General features: G+C 39.3%; 1 protein-coding gene across 1 annotated transcript in view; it reads left to right on the top strand.

Annotated features, from left to right (window-relative positions):
* The first annotated feature begins 221 nt into the window (after positions 1-221).
* Positions 222-15,289, top strand: part of LOC124135005 (sodium- and chloride-dependent GABA transporter ine-like) — a 95,462-nt gene continuing 80,394 nt past the window's right edge. Inside the window, exon 1 of the mRNA XM_046500158.2 lies at positions 222-436. Within this exon, the coding sequence (XP_046356114.1) occupies positions 319-436 (118 nt within the window). The 5' untranslated portion in view covers positions 222-318. The remainder of the gene's footprint in view (positions 437-15,289) is intronic.

A 15,289-nucleotide genomic window follows, 5' to 3' on the forward strand; every position in this document is an offset into this window, starting at 1 on the left:
ACGATATCGTGCATATTGTGATACATTATCTGTTATTTACACGATATCGTGCATATTGTGATAAATTGTCTGTTATTTACATTGTGGAATATGTACTCTTTATGTACACGATATCGTGCGAATAGACATTGGCACACACCGAACCGTTTTATGTCAAACGTTTGTTGATTGGCTTGAATCCGGGAACTATTTGCATAAATATACAATCGTGACTCAGCGGTCTTGCTAACGCCATTCATAAGGTGCGCAGGCTTGAGAAGCGCACACAACTGCTGGTCTCGTCGTACAGATAGCAACGAGTCAATCTCATCTGACAGTATGGAAGAACGTGGAAACTGGAACAAAAAATTGGAATTTCTGCTTGCCACGATCGGGTACGCCGTTGGACTGGGAAATGTGTGGCGGTTCCCTTACCTGTGTTTCCGGAGTGGGGGAGGTAGGTTTTTCTTTGTACAGTACATTCGTACATGGGTTCAAACGCTCTTATCCCCAGAGAGAGTGGATTAGCCCTTGCACCACGTGCGATAAATATACAACCGCAATATATTAGCTGTTATGTATACACATGGATATCGATTCATATAGAAAATGGTTATACAACCTCTGTTTTGTTATCGTCCGAGTGACGGATTAGTTATTTAGCCTTGGAAAATAATGCCATGTGAGAGTGTTACGGTCTAAATTGCACCAAATGGCCAGATTAACCTACATACTCGGGGAAAGGACACATCCCGACTGTGTTAATTATGTATATGGTCGGAATTTTACGTGTAAACAAGGATGTCATCCCCAACCACGCTCGACTTTCATGTTTCCTTGATATGCTTATGCAACTAGTGGTCGAAAGAGTTACTATGGTAACAGTTTTACCCTCCCAACTACTAGTAACTTCACTGCACTAAAGTACTTGGCCTGTAAAATCATACTGAATTTTATTTGTCAAACATGGCCTATTTTGTTTATAAATATTGATGACAGCTGGCTGAATTGTCAGTACGATGAGGTGATGTTGTTAGGGAGGACGAAATATTATATGTATTTTTTTTATTTTAATTTCCCAAACACTCCAACTTATGCAGGTTGATGTGAGGAGATTGTAATTGGAGAATTACTTATGTCATACATCCCTTCTAACCCACCTAGGAGCCTGACATATATTTTCAACTTTGAGTGGTTAACTAGTGTTTATGTCATATATTTGGTGACTGATATCCTTAACACTGCATTATAATACACCTACGCCAGAGTCTTGTGTGAGTATTAAGATACAACAACATTCTGCTGGAATACTCAATGCAAACACTCTGCTGGATCACTCAACATGGAAAGGGGCGGTCGGGTAGCCTAGTGGTTAAAGCGTTCGCTCATCACGTCGAAGACCCGGGTTCGAATCCCGACATGGGTACGATGCGTGAAGCCCATTTCTGGTGTCCCCCGCCGTGATATTGCTGGAATATTGCTAAAAGCGGTGTAAAACCAAACTCACTCACTCACTCAACACGGAAATATTACACCTAAAAAGCTAATATTATTTTATCTTTTTCTATTGAGCTTATTCACACATCTTACACAGTGAGTGATACGTTGCAAAAACATAATAATATTAAGAAGAAACTACTGACATAGATGGTGTGAGAGCTTCCAGTAGTAACCGCACAGCTGCAGGTGAAGTATACGTTTCACATACACTGTACATTTAAAATTTATTACTGATTATATAACATGGACAAATAAACTTGATAAAGGAGACCAAAACTGGAGAACTTGTCATGTATTCCACAGTAAATATTATTTAGCTTCTGAGATGACAAGAATTTTTGTCACAGGATGCTTGGATAAAATTATAAGATATTGCCTGTGTCAAGTTTTCCCTGAACCTGAGGGTATTTTAACTAAGGAATGGATGACTGAGTGCATCCTCAATTCATATTTGCTGAAGTTTCTTGCACATACATGTATATTTACAAAGGTGTTAAAAAAATAGCATATATTCATATATGAGCAAATATGGATTATCATTAAGTCACTGTCAAGAAAGCCTGCTAAAAAAGGCCCTTTGAAGTCTCACTAGTATGAACTGTACTTGTCCCGAGAGGCATTTTCTTTTGTCATCCCCACGCGTTATGTCTGTGTTTGGTGCTGACAAAGCCAGCATCTTACACAACACAGAAGGCGTTGTTTCTCCATTCCCGAAGAGAGACATGTGTCCTCATGCTGATAGTCAGAAGGAAAATGGACCTTTAAACAGTTAAGCACTATTATTTGTCATTTTGGCTCATATAAATGCACAGTAATTATGGTAATGCTTATACATAATATAGACTGGTAGTGCATGCACATACATATGCAATTTTGGGCCATGTATCAAGCCTAACTTTCACATGTTTGCACATGTTTATTTTATTGATGGCAGTCATGTTTGTCCCTATTGTGCTGAGATTTCTAATCTAGAAAAACATGTTCATTAAATTAGCACTGGTTATTTATGTTACCTGTGGGACAGGTATTCAGTTCTTGCTTGTAAGAACGAGATGGACAAGAATGTATGGTGTAAGGGTCTTATAAACTTGAATAAGCTTGATAAGCCTTAGAATCCTCCTTCAAAGAAAGGTACAGAATAGCCAGTTTGTGGTTCTATTTCCATCACAGTTGGAGCTTCATGTGTTTAATTGAAGATGACAAGCTGTGCAATTGATATACTGTTAAAGTTGTGTCAAATCTATCTCACACTTTCCAGCTATATGGCGGCGGTCTGTAAATAATCGAGTCTGGACCAGACAATCCGGTGATTGATATTATGAGCATCGATCCATGCAATTGGGATCAATGACATGCTTCAACAAAGTCAGCGAGCCTGACTACCCGATCCAATTAGTCGCCTCTTACAACAAGCATAGTCGCCTTTTACGACAAGCATAGTGGCCTTAATCTGAAAGGTGAATTATCAACAAAACAATGTGATAATGATAACGATGCTCATCACCATGACCGCCACCACTATCAACACTGTTTATACTTGTCCAGCCAATATGTATCAGCCCTTCTCATTGCAAATACCCTGAAAGAACAGTGTTTCAGTCGACCGGTAATTCCAAGTGTTTTTACCAGTAAGATAAGATGAGATAGGCTATATTATACCAAGGGAAGTTTTTCTTGCAATATTCATATCATTTTCTACAATACATTGTAGTTGCCAGACAGGTAAACTATTCTTCGAGCTGTGTCATATGATGCTGATTGATTAGATTGACAGTAATCGTTATGAAAGATTGGCAGAACTGTCTGTTCTCATTTCCAGAATTGGAAAGAGAAAGTTTCTGTTAATAGATAATTTACAACAACAAAAGGGTAGTTGTCAATATTAAGATGCCTTAAGTATGCTTTGGACGGGAATATCAGAAACTGAGGCCAACACAAATACTGTTGAAATATGTATGTTTACACCTTATGCATGTTCTCTTTACGCCAGGCAAAGTAATAACAAGGTCCAATTTTATAATGATTGTTATCTTTTCCTTCAAAAACTTTGTTGCTGAACGTGACATCCCATAACTGTTCATGACTCAGTCACCTATTTCAATGGACAGGAACCAGGAACAATTATCTTGTCTCAGTAACCTGTTATGAAGATTTTTCTGCTTCACCCTGGCTGGTTATTTATCCCTTTAGTTTAACCGGTATTTAATGAAGTACAACCCTTAGTTTGCATGCAGGCTCAAAAGCTAGTTGCCCCCATTCATATAGTCCCTGGAAAGATCCAGGTAAGGATTCATATTCAGCAACTCCTGCTTATTTTAAGAGGTAACAAACGGATGTCTTTGTATCCCAATTGCATGGATTGATGATCATGATGTCAAGCACTGGGTTGTCTGGTTTAGAGTTGATTGTTTACTAATCGCTGTCATGTCTGGATTATTGCTGAGCGCGACGTTAAACAACAAGCAGACAACTTAATACAAGCATATTCTGTATAATGATATGCCATTTTAGTGTGGTTCAGTTAAATGACTTTTAGGAATTACAGAGGTTATATCAGTGGGAAGTTTAAGGTGTTTCATTTAGATTAAGTCACAACTGGTTGGTGTTATTAGAATGCGACAAAGGCTATCGGAATCGTGTGGTCTGGTTCGCTGACTTGTTTGATGCATGTCATTGTATCTCAATTACATACGATTCTCATGATGTCCGTCACTGATCCAGACTAGATTGTTGCTGCCTTTTGGCCGGGGAAATCCGAACAAAGTAGCCAAACCAGACTGGCATAGATTTCGTCACATGACCAAACTGTCTCTCGACTACTGTTCACTTTATTGCCCATCAGCGCTTGTGTTCGCAATTGTCTGTTTTTGTTATTGATAATCATATATACTACTTTTTTGTTACATACAGCAAAAATTATATCAGCCCTTGACACTGTGCCAGGTCACATTGCAGAAAACTATCATAGTGCTACGACAGTCTGGGGGCGGTCGGGTAGCCTAGTGGTTAAAGCGTTCGTTCGTCGCGTCAAAGACCTGGGTTCGATTCCTGACATGGGTACAATGTGTGAAGCCCATTACTTGTGTCCCCAACCGCAATATTGCTGGAATATTGCTATAAGCGGCGTAAAACCGTACTCACTCACTCACTCACTACGACTGTCGGAAGTCAATGTTATAATATGGGTGTTATGGTAGTTTTAGCCCTTGCACTGTTTTTCTCTAGTGATCAAATGACATCCTCGGGAAACTTTCCCTTTTGATGATGTCGTACACTATGTCATTTTTTTGTAACAATAGTTTGAGTTTTGTGCACGTTCAGTGCCCAAGCGCTCTTGTTTCAGATAATCTTAGATTTATCTTTTAGATAAATATCCTTTGGTGAGACTTTAACAAATTGTAGACTTTACCATAAACTGATCAGCACGAATTAAGGTTGTGTTGGAGGCAGGCGGTAGCACAGTGGGTGAAGTGTTTGTGCGTCACGTGCCAAGAACCTGTTAAGGTTCAGAAGTAAATGAATATTTGAAACTGCGTGGTGCTGATCACAAGATTTAAGTGGAGAATTGGCAACTCCAATGACATGCTTTCCGTCATTTGATAAGATAAAAGCACATACTTGACGTAACCTGTATGTAATGTCAGAAGTGTGTAGGCTACCATCTGTTTATATCACAGGATATGTTGATCTGATTTTACCTAGAACATTGTGTCATAAAACAGGCCTCAAAGTTTAAATTTTTACCAAGTAGCCATATGGCTACAAGTTTATTTTTCCAGGTAGCCAGTGGAAAAATCATAACGTCAAGCCAATATTGTAGGTAGCCAAAAGCATTTGAAATTATCATTTATCAAATAACTAGTATAATATGTACAAGTCATAGCACTAGTCTTAGAATTGTACAATACTGGAAACTGTACTTGATTTTGTTATTTGTGACTCGAACAATGATGCAATTTATGTTACTAGATTATTTAGATATGTCCTTACTTATCCAATGAGCATTGTCAACTATAAGAAAGTACTAATTACATTAATATTTATGTATTTTGGTTCATTGTCATCTTTAGGAGGAATTATTTGCGAGTACAATTATTAGCAGACATGTTTTCCAAGATCAGCTGTTATATATGTTTGTTTGGACAGATGTGTAGCAATAGAATTCAGTCGCCACAAGATATTTTTCTAGGTACCGGTAGTCATTTGGCTACTTCTGAATTTTAGACAATAGACAAATTGAAATTTAGGTCGCATTGGCGACTGTTTTAGACACAACTTTGAGGCCTGTAAAAGTTACCCTTCACATAGGTAATTCTACAACAGCAAGTCACTTAACATTATGTTTAATATTGTAAACTACGACATAAAATTTTGTTTGTTTATGTTTAATGCCACATATCAATATTTCAGCAACACAACTCTGCAAAAGTCTTTTTTGCCTATATTTCGCAAAATTTCTGTTTTGCTATACAGGGACTACTTAGAATTTTTGTAAAAACTTTTGCATAGCTGTGGAGACGTTGTGGGAAACTACTGCAGGATTTTCCTATAATTGCCCCTCCACAGGTGTCGGCAGGTGTTGTGTAGGATGACATGTGCTATTGCTCAGCATTTAAACATGGCCTATAATTAACGGGTGAATGATTTTCGCTCTTAATATTTTAGTTTTATTCATTGTACCATGTCATTCCTGCTTGAATCTTACAATGAGCTTCAAAAGGACTTCATATAATAAGTGCAGTAGATTGAACTAGAACAAATAATATATTAGATATAGATTGTACATAGATAGACAAAGGTTGTAATTGTTATCAGCTACAGAATTATTTTGTCGATAATCTTGCAGATTTAGATAAAAGCCAAACATATCTGATTTAGAAGAACTAATTAATTTATTATCATGAATGTATGTTCTGCCGAGAAATGTTATGTGTCCACTGTTATATTTCCTGTAAAGCATACAGATAGAGTAATAAATTGTCTAAACCTTGCAGTCACATATATGACCTACGAGGGAGAGTGGGATATATGAGTATCCTCATTCCTTGAAAAGTGGGAGTGGAATGGTCCAATATTAGCAAAGAAAGAAGTGAAGGGGGTATATGTCAATATAGCTATTACATTTTTCTATTTGTTTTTAACAAGTTTGTCCTTTAATTCAAACTGTCTTTGGAAATGTACTTCAGAGCAAGAATGCATGGGAACATGGTGACATTGAACTGACTCATGGGAGATGCAGCATTAGCAGGTTTTCCTGCCATACATTACTTTACTTTACTTTACTTTACTTTACTTTACTTTACTTTACTTTACTTTACTTTACTTTACTTTACTTTACTTTACTTTACTTTACTTTACTTTACTTGTAATGCCTGGTTATCAGTTCTGGGATGAGTTATTAAAGCTGTCAATAAACTGTCAATCATGTCTCGTGGTCACACCCCAAGTAACTTTGAGTTGCCAAGTTCTACTCAGTACTATATCTACGGCAGGTTTAAGTACTTTAATACTATTGTTTTCAGAGGAAAGGGCATTCTCAAAAGTGAATAATATTTTATCCATGTGTATGTATATGTGCGTGTAATACTGAAGTCTGAAAAGACTAGGTGCAGTCTGGGTCAGTCTGACTTAAAATCTAGTTTAAGTAAATACTCAGATATTTCTGTTTAAACATTACTCATTGTATATTGAAAGGTCAGCTATCTCCAATGTGGGAAGGGGATATAGTGGGTGCTGTCCATTCATATGTCACTGCAATGATTGACATCATGAGCATCAAGCTACGCAGTTGGGATACGATGACATGCATGAACGAAGTCCGAGGGCGTGACCATATGTGTCCAGTGATAACTTCTCCCCACTGTGATCCTCCCATAGCCCACTGATATGGCTATAGAAATCCGTCAGCTAGAAGCATATTAATCAGTTTTTGATTCAGTGTCATTGGTTCTTTAGAATATGTCCCAGATGGTGTTTGTGGACAGGATTAAGTCGTGGACAGGATTAAGTCGTGCACTCACTAGCACATACAATTTGCAGGGGATGTGAGTAATTCATTGCTTTTCGCATTTAGCTATGATAGTCATCATGACTAAACAATTTTGGCATTAAGAGTTTAGAAATGCAAGTCATGGATGGGTTGCAGATATGACTTGAATTCCCCCCAGACCACAGGCATAGCCCCTGCCCCAACTTCATGCATTTCTGGGGGCGGTCGGGTAGCCTAGTGGTTAAAGTGTTTGCTCGTCACGCCGAAGACCCGGGTTCGATTCCCGACATGGGTACAATGTGTGAAGCCCATTTCTGGTGTCCCCCGCCGTGATATTGCTGGAATATTGCTAAAAGCGGCGTAAAACCATACTCACTCACTCACTCATGCATTTCTGTTTCTGTTGTCTGTTACTTTGAAACTGAATTAGGGTTATGTAGTTTTTCTACACAATGAACATCATGGAGATATGTACCGTATTCGGCGTAATAAGCCCCCACGGCGATATTTGCTAATATATTGGCTAGTGAACAATCCCAATTGGCACCTTTCCAATTGATCAATGTACACAAGACTAATTTATTCCTGTATAATATGCACTTGTGTGTTAAATGTACACTTAATTACGGGCAATTATATTCTTGAAAAATAAAAATAATATCTGTCGTGTATAATATGCACAGACTTTTCTTTTGTATCATTTCAGGCTGTAAACATAAACCACGATATTTATGACCTTGCAACTCTTTCACCAAAATTATATTCTAATAAGAGCCCCCTATCTCTAATTTTTAGATTAGGTTATACTAATTGGTAGAAAAAATGATTGTCAACAAGACAGGTAAACTTTGTATTTCACCCGTCCTTCGTGAAATTGACCAGTCATGCATGGTTGGACAGGCTATTATTTGCAATTCTGGTCAACATCATGTACTTTTTATGGACTAAAACTTGTGAAAAAATAATCAATTTTTGTAATATGACTCATAGTAGTGTGTATACTAATTGGTAGAAAAAATATGATTGTCCACAGGACAGGTAAACTTTGTATTTCATCTGTCCTTCATGAAATTAATAATCCTAATGAAAATATCCTCACAATTAGTTTTTTGTTGTCAGATTGTTACTGTCTTCATAACTCGGGATACTTTATAATCAGGGTTATACTATACTGACAACTATATTCAAGGTGGTACTGTCCTCATAACTAGTTAAAGTCAAGGTGGTACTGTCCTCACGACTAGTTATAGTCAGAGTGGTACTGGCTAGGTTTTGGAAATGTAATTTAGGTATGTCTAAGTACTGACCTTCAACTTATTAAATGAAAATGACAGGGTTCGTAGAAAACTGTCTATTGAATTGTCAAACAGGCAATCAAGTACATGATAACAGTACTGGCATAAACGTTGAGTGTGACACATATGGAATTAGCCAACATACACACTGGTAGTTTTGGTCAGACCTGTTTTGTTGGTAAGCATGCACAGAAGAGTGCTTGTGTACTCAATTGCTAGTGTGTTGTTTGTTTGTTGTTTAACGTCACACACAGCAGTATTCCAGCTATGTGACGGCTGTCTGTAAATAATCAAGTCTGGACCAGACAATCTAGTGATTGGCATCATGAGCATCCATCCACCCAATTTGGATATGATGACATGCATCAACCAAGTCAGCGAGCCTGACCACCCGATCCCGTTAGTCGCCTTTTACGACAAGCATAGTCGCCTTTTACAGCAAGCATGTGTTGCTGAAGACCTATTCTATTCCCGTATCTTCACGGGTCGTGTGTGTTAGAGGTGGCCAGTATGGGCAATTTAAGGCTGAGGTTAAACTCGGGTCAGGGTTGGTGGAACTCAATGGGGTGGAACTGAATGTCATTCCAAATAGTTGTATACAGTAGTGGTGCTACTGTCCTCACAACTAGTTATAGTCAAGGTGCTACTGTCCTCACAACTAGTTATAGTCAGGGTGGTACTGTCCACACAACTAGTTATAGTCAGGGTGGTACTGTCCTCACGACTAGTTATAGACAGGGTGGTACTGTCCTTACAACTAGTTATAGTCAGGGTGGTACTGTCCTCACAACTAGTTATAGTCAGGGTGTTATTGTCCTCACAACTAGTTATAGTCAGGGTGGTACTGTCCTCACAACTAGTTATAGTCAAGGTGGTACTGTCCTCACAACTAGTTATAGTCAGGGTGGTACTGTCCACACAACTAGTTATAGTCAGGGTGGTTCTGTCCTCATGACTAGTTATAGACAGGGTGGTACTGTCCTTACAACTAGTTATGGTCAGGGTGGTACTGTCCTCACAACTAGTTATAGTCGGAGTGTTATTGTCCTCACAACTAGTTATAGTCAGGGTGGTACTGTCCTCACAACTAGTTATAGTCAAGGTGGTACTGTCCTCACAACTAGTTATAGTCAGGGTGGTACTGTCCTCACAACTAGTTATACTCAAGGTGGTACTGTTCTTTGGTACTGGTCAAATTGTTCCATACGTAAGAAATATCTGACAAGAGCAATCAGTTTTACCAAAGTGCTACGCTTATAGTTAAAGCTGCAACTAAAATAACATGTAATTGGAATATATAATTCCTGATAAAATAATAATTTCAGATACAATTTCTTCCCATCACTGCATCAAGTACTATCATTGGGTAGTTTTTAACTGAATCACCGTTAGATTGGGAGAAAACATGTGTACAGCTAATTGCTATTTACGGCTTAGTTTATGAGAAAATACACATGGTAATCTTAATCTCAGCATATAAAACCATGCCTTGGAGATCAGGAAATACAATTAAAATGGTAAATCATTATGTTTTGTGATGTTTTATCTCAATTTTTTTATTGACCAAGTTTGTTACACCTGTACGTTCACCTGATTTCGCTGAAGGGATACAATGTCTATTTTCCACTGCACATAACACACAGTAAATCTTTTTTTACACTATCACTTATAAACAACTACCGGTACTATATTCCAATCTTTTTTCAAACTCCAGACCGTGCGGCATGGATCATGTCAGGTAGGCAGAGTATGTATACTCAGAGCCCTGTAACTCCACCCTGGTTAAACCACTGATTGTCCATAAGGCTCATCAATTATTTGGACCCCATAGGTAGCGTGGAAACATCTGGTCATTATGAAGGCTACATTGGCAGTGAGTACATTGATTTTCAGTTACTACTGGCTGGATAGCAGCACAGTTGAAACTACCATTTGGGTGTCATTGAAGACCCTGATTCGGAAACAGCAAACACAACATTCAACTTCAACATTGTATTCTTAAGGTGTGGACCATTTGATATTCTTGGATTTTATCGAAAAAAAGTAAACTGCCCCCGAAAATTCTTGAAAAAATAATTATGCTTCATAAAGTAATGATAATGATAATAATAATAATAATAATAATAATAATAATAATAACCACAACACTACTACTACTTCTACTACTACTACTACTACTACTACTACTACTACTACTACTACTACTACTACTACTACTAACCACAACAACACTACTACTGCTGCTGCTGCTACTACTACTACTACTAATAATAATAATAATAATAATTTATATAGCACCAATTTCCAGATTGGGTCTGCTCAAAGGCGCTTTTGCATGAGTCTGGTGGTCAAACAGAGAGTTCAATGAGAGTTGTAGGCAGATTGGAACAATTAGGTTTTTAACAGTCCCTTAAATCTGTAATCTTTGGCACTTTTGATGTTGACGGGAATGTTGTTCCAAAGCATTGGCCTAGCCCTTGCAAAGCATGGGTCACCAAGTGACATCCGTTTGTTTAAGGGCACAAACAGAAGCCAGTTACCAGACCTGAGTGATCTTACACATTGATATTGCTGTATAAATTCACTGATGTAAGCTGGACCGATGTCATGAAGTGCTTTTCAACTAACACAAGTATTTTGAATTTGATGCGCTTTGCGCTTTGGAGCCAGTGTAGTTGCATTAGTACAGGTGTAATATGCTCATATTTCTATCACGGGTTACCACCCTGGCAGTTACATTTTGAATACACTGAATGTTCGGGATCTCTCTCTAGGCAACCCATACAGAAACACATTACAATAATCCAGTTGAGATACAGTCATCCCTCGCTTCAACGCTACCTTCAGGGTCCAAATAATTAATGAGCGTTATAGATGATCAGCGGTTTAACGAAGGTCGAGTCGTAGCTGGTAGATGACCAACAAAACAGTAAACATGCTCTGCCTACCTAACATGATCTACGTTGCATGTTTCAGAGTTTCGAAAAAGATTAGAATAGAAGTTATTTATGATTCATAGTGTAAAAAAAGATTTATCGAGTATTAATATGCACTTTCAAAAAACCCAAAAAACATCGTATCCCTTCAGATGAATAAACAGGTATAACAAACTTGGTCAACAAAAGTATGAAATTTGATATTAAACATCACTAAACATGATGATTTACCATTTAAAATGTATTTCCTGCTCTCGAAGGCATTGTTTTAATTGCAGAGATTAAGATTACCGTGTGTATTTTCTCGTAAACTAAGCTGGAAATTAGCAATTGGCTGTGCAAACGTTTCCTCCCATTCAACCGGTGATTCAGTTAAAACGTACTCAGTGATACCACTTTAAAGAAGTTTGATGCAATGGACGGAAGAAATTGTATCTGAAATTAATATCTTAACAGGAAAAATGTCTTCCAAAATTGTGTTATTTTAGTTGCAGCTTCCACCATATATACTTAAAATTATAAGAACCATAAGCGTAGCACTTTGGTACAAATTGTATGCAGGATATTTTTTGACGTATGGAACGATTTTGACCAGTCACCGTAGGGACTTCCCGTGCAACGTTATGTTGACATTTAATAGTCAAACTGTCTCAAATGTAACTTTTAGCGAGTCATGGTACGGCATTTGTGATATGTGTATCCATTCTCTTGCAACTAAAGTTCGTTTCAAGGTGTCAACAGTGGTAATCTGACCGTGGTTGCTGTTAATAACAGTGAGTTGTGCAATCTACCGATTGCTTTGCATACGATTTCGCCGAAATTATTGTAAACATTATTATGATCATTGAATGAAATTTTGAATATAATTAAAGTATATTGGAAACATTAGTCCAGATAAACAATTTTTTTTTTTATTACTAGATATTATGATAATAGGATTAAATTGTGTACTTCGGTTTGGATTTGTTGACAGGTATTTCCGGTGATACGTGATCGCGGTGATCAGCTGATAATGTTTTCTGAATTGGGGGGGAAAAAACATTGTGTCATTAGAAAAACTCGAGTTATTGCAGGATATTACAGCGATGGCCCACCTCCCTGAGGAAGGTGGGCTATGTTGAAAGAATGACAAAGACGCAACAGTGGATTTAATGGCCGAGGGTGTGGAGGTTCTAAAGGGCTACCCCAATTTAGAAATGGAATAAATAGTATTTATGTGGCGACTTGAGTCGCCAAACATATTTGTTAATATATAATTAATGCTGAGGCCCAAATGGCGGAAATGTCACAACCCGACCACAGCTGCGGGTCTAAATGGGAGCGAACGCCGCCAGGCCAAATTTAATTGTTAATTTATACTTAATGCTACGGCCCAAATGACGGAAACGATGCAACCCGACCACAGCTGCGGGTCTAAATGGGAGCGAACGCCGCCAGGCCAAATTTAATTGTTAATATATACTTAATGCTACAGCCCAAATGACGGAAATGACGCAACCCGACCAACGCTGCGGGTCTAAATGGGAGCGAACGCCGCCAGGCCCAGCTATGTGGCAACTTGCGTTGCCAAATATAATTGTTACTAGATTCCCGAGTGAAAACACGGGAAAGACTGGGTTCCAACTGGTAAGAAGGTAACCCAGTCTGGGTTCCCGCTGGAAAGCAGGTAACCGGAAACCCTAATTAGTATATATATCAATATAAATTATGATGATATAGGAGGTAGCCCAGAAGAACCACACCACTTAGCACCAAAGTGCTACCCCACACCCCACGGCCGCGGATGATGATACGCGTGCCCGCCATGATTGCCTCATAAGAAAGATGTCTTACCTTTTATAATTACCTACTTGAAAATTTGGACCAAGGCATGATCGATATCCTTTACGAAAGCTCCTATCCCTTTACAACTAAGGTGGATTCCCTCCCACTGGAACCAGGACCGGTCAGTGGCCACTATTTTAGGCTGGGGGATAAATGAGAACTTAGGAAGGTCGCGGAGACGATTGGCTAACCGCCTATTGAGCTTAGATCTACTCTTTTCCACCTTACGTGGGTCGCGTGCGGAATGCCAATACCTTCGTTGTAGGATACCGGAAAAACAGACATGGGTGTGTGGTAGGTGTGCCTGGATCCGCATGATTGATGTCTCCATATCCATGAGGAGCTGGCTGGTCTTCGTGGAGCCCAAATCATTGGATCCCAAGTTTATTACGACAGCTGAAGGGCTGCGCCACGCTGCCTCCACCTGAGCGTCGATCACCCTGTCCAGGTCATTCCACCGCAGTCCGCCCCTTGCCAACCACAAAATCTTTTTGTGGGGCACTAGCTCCGGGCGCTGTGGGGACAGCTGTTGCCTCACCCTTGTCATAAAGCTTGAGCCCACCATCCAGACTGGAACAAATGTACTATAGTAGCATTTGGCAGTTATTAGTTATTTGCCTTTAGCTGCTGTTGTTGCCGCCCCGATTAGGAAAGAGTGGGAAGAATAACTTTCAGTACCTATTGAGCTGAGGGCCAAGGCCTTTTTTAGGACCGCTTGGAACTGATACCTGGTTAGCGGTGAATGATCAAAGTGGATAAATGCTGGGGTGGGGCCAGATGGGCGCACCTTTAAGTATGCCTTAAGGGCAGCCACTGGGCAGGGTGATTTACCTGGTGTCGGCTCTATACCCACTGAATTGCCGTACCCATGTTGGTCGCCTTTGGAGTGTGGAAGGTGGATAGTAGCTTTTTCCGGTTCGCCTGATATACTTACGTTATTGATGGAGCAGCCTGTCTGTGACATCTTAGTTTGAACTAGTTCACTTACTCTAAAGAAGCCAAAGAAGGCTATACAATAGACAGCTCTGAAGAGGCATACCTCGTATGACGATGAACAAACCTGTGTGAGATTGTTGATGACCACCTTCAACAGATCCAGAGTAATAGGTTTCCTTGTGTCCTGGCGCCCTCTTGACTTGTACATACCTGTTATTAGTTTAGTAACCAGGAAATGATTGGTACAGTCTTCCATACCTTTAAATTTATGGTTGGCGGATATACCAGCGATATATGTTTTTATTGTGTTGGGAGAATGGTTGGTGACTGACAAATGAGCAATAAAGTTTACGACCTGATCTGGGGGGACTGACCACGTTTCCGGAAGCTGATGCACCGATCTGAACTGCTGCAGCGCGTTGATGCCTGTCCTGTAAGTCGACCACGTATTTTCAGATAGTGACTGTAGTAGTAGCCTGTCTACTTCTTGCTTCAGATGTGCCATATGTTGTCTGGAACCGGCGTTGGCGCAGGCTCTGCTTCCGGTGCTACTGCCCGGAAACGATTGAACTGAAACCTCGAGAGTGCATCGGCTATAACATTGGAATTAGTTGCAATGTATTTTGACTTAAACAAAATGTTATAGTTAAGACAAAGGAGGATGAGGCGGCGGAGAAGATTCATCACCCGAGGGGCTTTGGTTGATTGCTTGTTGATGATTGCCACAACTGCCTGGTTGTCACAGTAGAACAGTATTTTCTTGTTCATCAGCTGTGTTCCCCATAGCTGAATGGCGCAGACGATGGGAAACAGCTCCAGAAAGGTCATGT

This window comes from Haliotis rufescens, unplaced genomic scaffold (assembly GCF_023055435.1).
Source record: "Haliotis rufescens isolate VD_foot unplaced genomic scaffold, xgHalRufe1.0.p SCAF_15, whole genome shotgun sequence".
NCBI lineage: Eukaryota > Metazoa > Mollusca > Gastropoda > Lepetellida > Haliotidae > Haliotis > Haliotis rufescens.